General features: G+C 31.8%; 1 protein-coding gene and 1 long non-coding RNA gene across 2 annotated transcripts; one reads left to right on the top strand and one right to left on the bottom strand.

Moving 5' to 3' along the window:
• Positions 1-594: 594 nt before the first annotated feature.
• Positions 595-4,652, top strand: LOC146922878 (putative F-box/FBD/LRR-repeat protein At4g13965). The gene is made up of 3 exons (XM_085710860.1): positions 595-1,494; positions 1,630-1,811; positions 4,355-4,652. The coding sequence occupies exons 1-2, from the start codon at positions 595-597 to the stop codon at positions 1,804-1,806; spliced, it is 1,077 nt and encodes a 358-aa protein (XP_085566986.1). The 3' UTR covers positions 1,807-1,811; positions 4,355-4,652.
• Positions 4,653-6,111: 1,459 nt separating this feature from the next.
• On the bottom strand, positions 6,112-7,040 carry LOC146922879 (uncharacterized). Its single transcript, XR_015010877.1, has 2 exons — positions 6,859-7,040; positions 6,112-6,751 (listed from the first exon to the last, which is right to left on the bottom strand). It is a non-coding gene; the product is annotated as an uncharacterized LOC146922879 (long non-coding RNA).
• Between the last annotated feature and the right edge of the window lie 5,393 nt (positions 7,041-12,433).

A 12,433-nucleotide genomic window follows, 5' to 3' on the forward strand; every position in this document is an offset into this window, starting at 1 on the left:
AATGTTTTAAACAAGTATGGAAAAAATCATTAAAAAATTTAAAATTTTAAGCATAATTAAACAAATTTTAATTTAACAGGGACTAAAAACACTAACGGAAAATTTTGTAGAGACTAAAAAATGTGATTTATTTGGGTAGCACTTTGGTGCCATTAATGGCACCGTGCCATTAAATCTGGGCCGCACAAACACATTGTCATTGCATCTGGTCACACAACACATCTATCTTGGTGTCATTAATGGCCCAGATTTAATGGCACGGTGCCATTAATGGCACCAAAGTGCTACCCGATTTATTTTTATAGGGACTAAAAACAAAACTGCAGATATTTATAGGGACCAAAAACTTAATTAACCCTTTTTTTTTAAGAAAAAAATGGCCCAAGTTTATCTTAGTCCGGGGTGTAACAAATTAGTAACCACTAACCATGCTTCTTCCTTTTTACCTTGCCTCCAAAACAGAAATTGAAAAGGCAAACAATTGCGCCTCTCTCTCTCTCTCTCTCTCTCTCTCTCTCTCTCTCTCTCTCTCTCTGTGTGTGTGTGACGGTGAAAAGCGGCGAAAGGTATTCTTCACATTCTCTCTCTGTGACAATGAAGAAACTAAGAATGGAAGAAGATAGACTTAGTGAGTTACCAGATCATCTTGTCCTTCACATTCTCTCCTTTTTGTTAGCCAAACAAGCCGTTCAAACTTGCATACTCTCCAAAAGATGGGACAATCTCTGGAAGCGTCTTCCCACCCTTAGATTAACTTCTTCAGACTTTAAGCATCTCAAAGATTTCACCAAATTTGTTTCCAAGATTTTGTCTCTTCGCGATCACTCAACATCACTCCACGCTCTCACTTTTCATCGTCATCGTTTAGTGGAGCCTCACCTGCTTAAAAGGGTTCTAAAATACGCTGTATCACACAATGTTGAACGAATATATGTCCGTGTTAAATGTGATATTCAACACTTTCCGCCTAGCTTATTTTCATCTCACACTTTAACATCTCTCAAACTTGCTCTTGTTCACCCTAAAATTTATGCTAAGAGAGCATTGTTTCCTAATTCTATCAATTTGCCATCATTAACCACATTGTGTCTACATTTATTCGCCTTTAGTGTCAACAATAATGGCCGCGCTGAGCCATTCTCGGTATTCAACAAGTTGAACACTTTGTTCATTGATAAATGTGAAGTTGAGGATTCACAAAACCTCTGGATATCAAGCGCCACGCTCGTCAATTTAACAATAGCCACCCGTGGTTATCCTCCTGATGACTGTATTGAAATCGAGTTATCTACTCCAAATCTTTGTAGCTTTACTTTTATTGGTTCTCCTTTTCACAAACTCTATGGGAGCAAGACCAATCTCTCTTCTATCAAACACGTAGACATTGATGTAAAATTGATGGCATGTTCTGCAAAGTATTCATCGTTTCTACTCAACTGGCTGATTGAACTTACTAATATCAAGTCATTGACGCTCTCTTCACCTACTCTTCAGGTACTTTAGGGCATGTTTGGTTTGAGAACTGTTACATTTTAAATTTTTAACATGCTTACTTTTTTATTGTATATAAAAATTTTGTCGAAAATATGACTTGTATTAAACTAATAATAATTCACTCTAATTGCCTAGGTTCTTTTCTTAGTTCCTGATTTACTGAAGGTTGAGCTCTCTTCTTTGAGTAACATGAAGTCACTGAAAGTAAGGAGGAAAAAACCTTCATCCATACCTGATGGAATAGTGGACTTTTTGATTCAAAACTCACCCTCGGCAAAGGTTGACATCATAGAGGTTGACATTGAAGATTGATTAAGGTGAGACGCGCGTTCAACTTCTTGAGAAAGATTTTTGGTTTAGTAATTTTGTTTTTGCATCTTTATCTATTTATGTTCTCCACGACATTGGTTATACCTTACCGATAAATCACAACACCCTTATTTAGAGTATACGAACCTAACATGATTCCATCTGGTTACAACTTAAGTGGATGCCATATTGAAAGAAAGTTATTCGTGGTTTGGGAAATAATATTCTTCTTAGGTCGATAAAGGTTTCTAAGTAATAGTAGAAGAATTAACTGATTCTTAGTTGTTGAAATACACAAAAACTTGAACCTTTGTTGCTCAAATGATAAGTTAGTTTTTGTTGCTACTGAGTATTTGTTGTGTGTGATGTCTAATGGAGTGGCACGATTTTATTATTTTTAAGCGAGTGCTTGTTAGGTTCCAAGTTTGATATATGAACATAGCCAATAGTATAGAATGGTATTCTTATTTTCTATTAAGATGGTACTTTAAGGATGATAAAGGAAACTAAAAATAGGATTTGTCTGATGTAATGTAGTTTCTTTGTCGCAGCCATGAATATATTATGCTTTGCTTCGGTTATCAGGTACATGTACCAGTACTATTATAACTTAATATTTTAAAGAAACAGAATCCTTCTTCCTACTACATCACGTTTAGATGGACTGCGTTGCTTGTTAATATTGAGCTACCATTCTTTTTGCTTTTAATTATTTGATGGACTTCTTGTTTATATTCAGTATTGTCGTGAAAGTGATGTATACCTTGCTTCTGAATTATGATGGTATAATTCAAGTATTTTGTGTTTTTTTCTGCTTATAAATCAGATTTTCTGGTTTATGTTTTACTGCATAATACCATTTTCTGGTTATACCAATTATTTCTTTATAATCTGTCAATTAAATTCTGCACTGTTGTGTGTGATTTACAATTTTTACATAATTACAATTCTGTTTTGCAGTTTTGGTTTGTGCTGGAATCTGTGTTTTATGTGCTACCTTATTTGTTGTGTGTTTTGCTGCTCGTTTTTTTTTTTGTTTGATTTGCGAGAGTAGATTTCTTGAGGGCTTCCTAATTTTTTTTAGAACCAACATCATATGGTATTGCAATGCCGTACTAAGGAAGTGTGATTAACAAGGATCACAAACATTAATTTTTCTGTGTTGAATGCGCTGATCTGTTTATTGTTCAAGTATTTATGCATGGAGATTGGTTTAAGATGACAACTCGTGAGAGATGCAATCATCTATTTTTCTCTTGTCCCTTCTCATATAGTACGGTCTTTAATCTCCGCTTGGCAGGGGTGTGAAGGGGTATTTCACAATGATAGTATACCTCAAATCAAAATTGAAAGCAAATTTTGAACAAAATAACCACTCACATCAATAGAACATTTTGACATAATGTACAACCTGTCACAGATGTATTATAAAATCTCATTTACGCATTACCCACAGTTGCTTGGCTTAAAGTTAAATAGTTAAATGGACTGATATTTTGTTGATTTATGAGATAGTCTGCTTCTTTATATTGATTAATGCTGCTCGTTTTTTCTTCTTGCTTTTAATTGAAAACTCGCAATGCACATTTTTTTTAGCATCGGATAGGATTAGTTGCTTTAAATCATAGAAATACTAAAATCAAGTAATTGGGCTCAAGTGGTTAATGAGCTCCACCAAATGACGAATTATGTAGGACCTAGAACTTGAGTTCAATTCATGGATGGAACAATTCTTAACCCGACTTTACTTACCTCCGGGCCGAACTCCGTATTATCAAGGTCCTACACAAAAAAAAAAAAAAAATCATAGAAATACTACAAATGTCATGTATGAGTGACAGTGATATGACTGATTTGCATTTATCATTATTGGTATGTTAGAGTTATTATAATAAGTCTTTAGGATTTTGTCTTCACTCTTGAGCATATGAGCTCGCTTGGCCTACATATTCTTGTTTACTGCTCTCTTAATTTAATAACATCTTTTAAATATATAACAAAGAGTAGCACTGGAGAAATGTTTTGACAAGGGTCAGTTTATGGTGCAGTGGCTTACATAGAACTCTTCTCACATCACTTTCTACATGAAACCATTTTAATATTAATAGCAAATACTAGCAACATTGAATCCACATGTTCAGTTTCTGTAATGCAATTCAATGTAGTTTCTTTCCATTTGTTTTCTTTTTGTGATTTAATCATCTTTTTTATTAATCACTTTTTAATCATTTCAAAAATTATCACAATTGTCAACTTGAATGTTGTGAATGTGTTGCTAACATGAATCAATGAATTGGCCGTCTTTTGATTCATCAATGAATTGGCCGTCTCTTGATTCCTTATTCTCCGTCTCTCGATTCATTATTCTCTTGTGATATGCTTCATGTTTGTGCCGGCGGCAGAGTATTATCTTAGTTTGTAATTGTGAGATGTTTGAAATTAATATCTATGAAGTAATTGGTGTAGTGACTTTACATTATGTAACTCTTGGTATAAATATGATTCATTACTTTTTTTGTCCCTGATATGATTTTGACTTTATTGTAAGCAGGGTAGCAGGACAAAGCAGAAGAACAAAGGATAAAATGAAGAAAACATATGGATGGAGTGAGCGATGGTTTTGGTGACAACATGAACGCAACAAACTTTTCTTGACGTTTGTTATTTCTGAGATGTGTTTGTCCGTGGGATGCATCTTTTTATCTCTTTCATGCAAAATGAACTCTTTAGTAGCAAAATAGGTGAACAATTTCAAGTTTATGTTGCATAAGCATCAATCGAAGTTCCTACAAACAACGATGTATGAGGTACTAATGACAGTTTGTTTTTTAATGGTTTGGGAGCTCTAAGTTGATGTTGCATAGCCACCAAATGTTTTCATGTATTGGTTTTGGTAATATCTATCTATGAATATGGAGACATATTGATGTATTGTTGCATAGCAATGAAATCATAATTTATTAATCGATGATATTCACTTTTTCTCTGGGACAAATGAAGAATCAATATTTAGAGTATTAAAAGTTGAATTGTTATTCCATGAGGACATTGGCAATGATGTTATCAGTATCATAGAATGCTATTGCTCGGATACAACGTTAAACACTGATCTGAACACATAAGACATGTTTTGAAACAGAGATGTTATCAGCAGGGGCTGTTGAAGTATGTCCGTAGAATATATTATAAGCAAAAATATAATGAACAATAAAAGATAAATTGTCTTCTAAAAAGAAGGAATTATAAAATGTTCTCTTGTGTTTGAAAATGCAAAAGGAATTTTACTTGTACTACTAGCAATTTATATTCTAAGTATTTTTTTAGCTTCAACAATATTTGTGTGAAATTATTAATTAGCACACTAGGTTGAATAAGATAGTTGATTCATTTAGAAATCGAACTCGAGTTTTTTCCGAACGATTCCTTCGTTGTTGGAGCTCATTAACCACTTGAGCCAAATCACTTGGTTTGATCCTAATATAATTGAACTTTATAACTTCGTTGTTGGAGCTCATTAACCACTTGAGCCAAATCACTTGGTTTGATCCTAATATAATTGAACTTTATAACTAATGTGCTCTACAAAATCACAGATTCATATTGTGAAAGTTTGAAGTATTTATAACAGTTTTATTTGCTCTTTCACAAATATATACATGGAGTAAATGATTGATGATTCATAGAGGAAAAAAACTACATTTTCCCAGAGCAAATGAGGCATCTTTAAACAATGACTTAATGAGGGGGAATTATAGTTTTTGAGATTATGTTATTAGCTTCTTGGTCTCTCGAGCAGAAAATTGGATTGGCTAGCATGTCTAACAAACGACGAATAAAACGATGAATTAAGTAAGTGGTTGAATGATTCTCTCAAATATTGGCTAATCTCAATGACACAAGGTAATCCTAGTGACTCACAAATATAGATATGTTTCGAAATCTGGTGATAGACTTAAGTTTAGAACTAAAATCCAAGTTCAAAATAGATAATTTTTTATTTACAACCGAGTTTAATTTAATCAATTAGATTAATGAACTAATCGATTAACGGAACAAAAACAAGGTAACTACTCGCAAAAACTACAGTAGTCGATTAACAGAACCTCCTAATCAATTACTTAACACTTAATCAACTAATCAACTATTAGAGCAGGTATTATCAATTAACTGTTGCCACTGTATTTTTCAGCAGAATCACTCCCAACAGCTATTGGAAAGTGTTATTAACGCAAATTTGATCCTCTAAACTAATCAACAACTTTCAGAACAAATGTTTCAGCACACACAGACACACACACAAACGTAAAATAAAGAGAATAACTCTAATTATGACTACAATCAACAGAGTTGGAGTTGCTTCTTAAAGAGATATACAGTACATAATAAACACATTGAGAATGAAAAGTATTCATTCATTCATTAAGCATAATAATAAACCAAACCAAACCAAGACGACTAAACAACAAACGTTACACAAATTGTTCAAAAAAAAAACAAACGTTACACAAGGATATATAATTGGCATGACAGGAGTGGCGTCAACAAACAAGCAGTATGATCTATCTGTCTATCTAGTCATCAAGTGGGAATACGTCTTCTTCTTCTTTGGTGTAATATCGAAAATCACCAAATACATGTTGGCAGCATAAGCAATTGGTATGAGGTTGGCAATCAAGCTCCACCTTACGAGAATAAGGAGTTATAGACGCTAGATAAGCGAGCCTATCGAATTCTTCTTTGGTGTAAACAGGAGTAGGTATTTCTTGTGAGTTTGAAATGTTGACGGGTTGTTGCCGCGGTTCGAGAGAGGGGGTTCCAATTCCTTCAACCAGAGAGGATGATGCAGTTGTTGTTCCTGCTCCAAAGTGGTGCTTTCTCGGAACCCTAGCTTTACGAGTTTCTGCTCCATATGAGTGTTTTTTAGTAACCCTAGTTTTACGAGTTCCTCCTGCTCCAATCAATCGACAAATAAAAAGAAATTAGTTAGGGTTAGGGTTTCAAATGAACTTGATCATGACACAGAGTTAATCGAGAAAAGAGAATTCCCAAAGTTACCTGCCATTTTCGAAGGTGTCATCGCCGTCGAGTCGAGACGGATGGAGCCAATCGCTATTTTCTCGTACACGATTCTATTCTTTGAGGCTGCTTCTTCTATGTTTGTATTATTTTTACTTATTTATACTTTTGTATTGTTTTTTTAAGGTTGTATATATACACACGCAATTATTTTAATTTTTTTTTTTGAAAGAACACACGCAATAATTAATATCACACTATATTTTGTCCCTACTATTTTTTTTTTGGTACAATATATTGTCCCTACTTTAATAATTGATTTTTTTTTTTTTTTTATAAATCTTAATCAATAAAGAGAAATGATATGAACATCTTTTTGTAAAGGAGAATGCTAAGGAATGCTCTTAAGACATTGGTTAAGGTACTAAAATTAGTAACTTTACAATAAAAAGTTGTGTAATTATTACTAGTAGCGATAACCGACATTGGTTAAGGAATGCTCTTTCAAAACAAAACAAAAAAACAAAAAAATTGAAGAGGCAATGTCAGTTATTTTGTTAGAAGCAAAGAAGGGATTTGAGAAAAGTGTGCCGAACTTGTAGCACAGCTCAGCAACTCAGTTTGTTAATTTAATCTTGTGTATCAATTAAACGTGAGCAATTAAGCAAATTATTAAATCTTACACGTTCATTAAATCTAATGGCTGACATAAATAGTTCTCGTTTCTCATAAAAGATATTGGTTCTCACCGGATATGCTCCTATATATATATATATATATATATTTGATACGCAACTTTGTATATTTTGAGCCCGTTTGTTATAACTTTTTTAAGAAAAAAATCACTTATTTTAAAAAAAATAATCACTTTTAAGAGTTTTGCATCCGTTTGTTACAATTTTTTAAAAAAATCAGAATCTAAAAAAAAAAATCTAAAAACAGCTTCAAATGAGAAGCTGTTAAGAGCAACTTCTCAAAAAATAGATTTTTTTTAGAGGAGAGAGAAAATATTGGGCCCGTTTGTTACGGATTAAAATAAAAGTGATTTTGATATAAAATAATTTAGAGATTATATTTTAGAGATTATATGAAAAATCAGAATCTATTTTGCGTTTGTTTACTGTAATAAAAATCACTTTTTTTAAACTAATAATCTAGTTTGTTTGGATACAACTATATAAAAGGGATTTTTTTGTTACAAAATTAGTTCAATCTTTTAAATTATATTTTCTCTCTCCTCTAAAAAAAAATCTATTTTATTTTAAGCTGCTCCTAACAGCTTCTCATTTGAAGCTGTTTTTAGATTATTTTTAGATTCTGATTTTTTTAAAAATCTGTAACAAACGGATGCAAAACTCTTAAAAGTGATTATTTGTTTAAAAAAAGTGATTTTTTTCTTAAAAAAGCTATAACAAACGGGCTCATTGTTTAAAAGATTGAGCTAATTTTGTAACAAAAAATCCCTTTTATATAGTTGTATCCAAACAAACTAGATTATTTGTTTAAAAAAAGTGATTTTTATTACGGTAAATAAACGCAAAATAGATTCTGATAAATTATTTTATGTCAAAATCACTTTTATTTTAATCCGTAACAAACAGGCCCTTTATTTTTAGATTAAATCTATTTTTTGTCTCTATAAATATACTACTACCTCCGTCCCGGTATAATTGACCTACTTTGGTTTTTCACACAGATTAAGAAAAGTGTATAAATAAAGGGGAAAGTGGAATATATTGTATTGGGAATGATAAAAGTAGTATTATTTAGTGTTATATTGTATTGGAAATGATGAAAGTTGTATTGAAAATTGAAATGAGTCAGTTATTTTGGGACACTTTTTTTTAGAAAATGGGTCAGTTATTCCGGGACGGAAGGAGTAACTTTTTGTTTTATTTCTTATAAAACAAATATTCTGTAAAAAAAAAAAGAGTAAATTTTGTATTTTTTAATGAAATTGTGCAGAAATGAATCAAATATTAGTTTTTTTTAACAAAACATGAATTGAATATGAATTTTTTACCACAAAAAATATAAAAAATTATATTTAACTAATATTTTGGTAAAACATTCTAATTTTTTAGGAGAGATCCTTATAATATTATACATTTTTCTGTAGTTCTCGTGAGCTTAACTCAGTTGATAGGGACAATGCATAATATATGCAAGGTCCGGGGTTCGAACCCCGACCACCACAAAAAAAAAAAATACATTTTTCTAGCAAAATTTTATTTAAAAATATAAATTCTACATATGAGTTTATTTTAAAGGATGGACCAAAAGTGAAGATGAAATTTTTTTTGGAAGACTAAAAGTTAAAGAAATTTTTTAGAGAAAATAAAACGAAAAGTTGATATATTTATAGGGACTAAAAACATAATTAACCTTTTATTTTTCAAGGTTATTTATATAACACATGCAATTACTAATATTACACTTTTGTCCCTACTTTAATAATTGTTTTTTTTAATTTTTTTAGGGAAAAAATTATTTTTCTTTTTATAAATCGTCAGTCAATAAAGAGAAATGATATGAACATTGTTTTGTTGAATAACACTTTCTAACACACTCTTGTAACACTGTCTAATAATAATCAGTCATATCATTATTCAATTTTTTTAGTGGGTCTGAGGTTCTTCATTTTGGAAACCATGCATTGTATTATTATTATTTTATTTTTAAAAAATAAAACAAACTTCATCTTCGGTGCTCAACTCCCACCACTCATCATGTCCTCACAACGTTGCATTTCACCCAAGTTTAGCCAAATGATAAATAAAGGTTGCTTATTGTTCAAAGATTAAAATAACAAATTGAGTGCTCATTGAGTTTTCGTTTACGGATTCATACGTTTTGCCTTTTGAGATTTTAGTGGAGAGTAAAATTTGTTATCTTTGTGTCAACAACAGAAATGGTACAGACGAAGGAAAGAATTGCATAAATCTAAACAAGGTAAATGGATAATTGGATTTGGAAAATTATGCAACAAAAATAGATTTCGACAACAAAACCAAAAATAGAACCCAATTCATCAACGACCACACGTAGCCCACAACCAAGACATGGATGACATCAAAACTTGCAACAAAGATGATACGGCGGCGGCTAATGAGTTAGATTGAACCACGCGAGAAAGAGCTTGAACAATATAGATAAGAAAGAGCCATTGACGGATCAGAAGGAAAGCAGCCATGGGCAGATAGAAAGGAGAAAAGACTATGGACAGAATGAGCCATGGAGGTTTGTGTGGAGAAGACGATGAGTTTGTTTTTCTTTTAAATGTTGTTCAACAACTTTGTTGAGCCAAATTGGTTTTAAAACAATGTATCTAAGTTTTGATGATAACAATGTATTAAAGAATAATTGGGTACTCTAATATTTTGTTCAAGTATGCAAGACCATAGAATAAAATTCTTCTAATGTTAATAATTCTGGCTCTGAAAGAAGTCAATGGTCAAGGCTCTGATCTCAACGCAAGCTCTAATCTAAAGACAAGCTCCAAAGGAAGAAGTCAATGGTCAAGTCTCTCATGATTATCTGACCAATTTTGTCTTCTTTTGATGGGACGTTATTTTCCAAAGCTTTGTAGCATGCTTTGTCTCTGTTGATTTAAATGAAGACCAACTGGCAGAAAAGGACAAAGCTCTTGCAAGGCAAAAAAGAAGCAATATATCATTCCAAAAGAAGTAAAGGAATTCTGAAGTACTACTCAACGAAATTATCCATTGAAGGCAATAATTTCAAATCAATTGAAAGCTATTGATGCGCTGACATATCGCTTCAACAACGACTCTATCCATTTCTCCTATAAAAGGATCCTGAGCTTTTAAAGAATTAAGAGACTAACACGCTTTCAACCTGTGCAAGAACTCTGTTCAAATTTCAAGCACAAAAACACTTAAAATAATTCTTACAAACTTTCAATCTTAGAATTTCTTAAGTGTTTAGAAATCAATCGAGCATAATTTAGTTTATCGTTCTCTGAGTCTGAAGTGTAAACATCAATCAATTTATTTGTAAACTCTCATTGTAGAAATCCTCAAGGAGATGTAGAATATCTTAGACTTTTATCAGTCTAAGTAATTGTAATCTTGTGTAAATATAGTAGAAAAATCTCTCAAGTGTGAGGGGACTAGACGTAATCCCAATTTATGGGGGTGAAGCAGGATAAATATATTTGTCAATCTCTTCTCTATTTCTCTGTTTATCTTTTAGATCCTCAGATCAATTTTTAACTTAAAAAGCATATGTTGGAGAAAATCAAAGGATGTTAGTTTAACAAACTTGTGATGTGTTTGTGATGTACACTCTAAAAGAATTATTCACTGTAACTTTTTTTTTTTGGTCAATTTATTCACTCTGACTTATTCTATTGAAAGAAGACAACCCATTAAATAGATCTTAGTTATGTGAGAGGCTTAGTATTCAATGTTGTGTAATCAAGGTATCCTCCCGATGTTGTGTAGGGAGGATACCTTGATTTAGCAACAAAAAATATTAAGTGGTTTTTATTTTATTTTAGCCATTCTAGAGTATTTTCTTAGGTCTTCAGAAAAGGAAATTTTTGCTGTTAGTCTCTATAAAATGAGAAATTTAAGTTGTGGTCCATGTAAAAGAAAGGTAAATTACTCCCATTTACTTCCATTTATAGAGTTGCAGTCTCTATAAAATGATTGTTTTTGGTCTCAAGCGTATTTTAATTTAAAAAAAGCTAAACATAATTTATTTGTATGCTCAACATTTCTTCCATTCACTTCAAAACATGAGAAAGGATCTTCACATCGTTTGATGTTTTGGAACTTGTAGGACGTAGTATTTCCCGCGTAATCGCGTAAGCGCTTAGTCCTTGGTATTCTTTACGAAATAATTTTTACCAGTACATGCACTCAAAGATGCACCTCATAGAGATAGTACATTAATCAACCATAGTTGGAAAGTACAATTTTTCAAAGTGCAATTCTATTTCAAGTGAACGGTGTGATCACGAATGCATCACGATTGGAAGGATCACCAATCAAATGGCATGTTTTTGCGGAATAAACGAAAACATAGCAAAGTAAACAAAATTCCTTAATTGTGTGACTCAATACACGGAAGCTACTCCTTTAAAAAAAAAACATGGAAGTTACTCTAATTAAGTAATAAAGCAAGTAAGAATATCAATATGTCATTAGTGAATATTTCTTGATAGTTTGGTTTGCGAGATCTAGCATTATCATTTTACAAATTGTGGAAACAATAGCGATATTCCATCTAATTCAATTCAATAAATCATTATAACATGCTAGAGTTACAGCTCAGAATGGAAGCACAAAATAACTATGTCACTACATGTGCCAAAGTTGTTTATATTAATCAAAAGCTTGAAAGAAATCCTCCAGAAACACCGCGCATCAAGTTTGGCCTAAATGAAACAAACTTAATTTTAGGAGAAAGAAGTGTACAAAAACAAAATTTTTTTTTTAATCCAACACTGACATATAAGCACTAAATATTGGATTAGTTAGCAAAAATTGATAATGAACAATGGTTAACTACGAATGTTGACAGATTATATTCCTATGTTATTGATATCTTTCAGGTATAGAACCATATTGTACAAATGAATCCTAGT

Source organism: Medicago sativa, chromosome 5 (assembly GCF_051527215.1).
Source record: "Medicago sativa cultivar Bolivia chromosome 5, Bolivia_mono, whole genome shotgun sequence".
In the NCBI taxonomy this organism is placed as follows: Eukaryota; Viridiplantae; Streptophyta; class Magnoliopsida; order Fabales; family Fabaceae; genus Medicago; species Medicago sativa.

Excerpts from the sequence above, each read along its gene's own strand:
- LOC146922878 (XM_085710860.1), top strand. The coding sequence starts at position 595 with ATGAAGAAACTAAGAATGGAAGAAGATAGACTTAGTGAGTTACCAGAT. Across the intron at positions 1,495-1,629 it reads TCTCTTCACCTACTCTTCAG|GTTCTTTTCTTAGTTCCTGA; the intron begins GTACTTTAGGGC and ends CTAATTGCCTAG.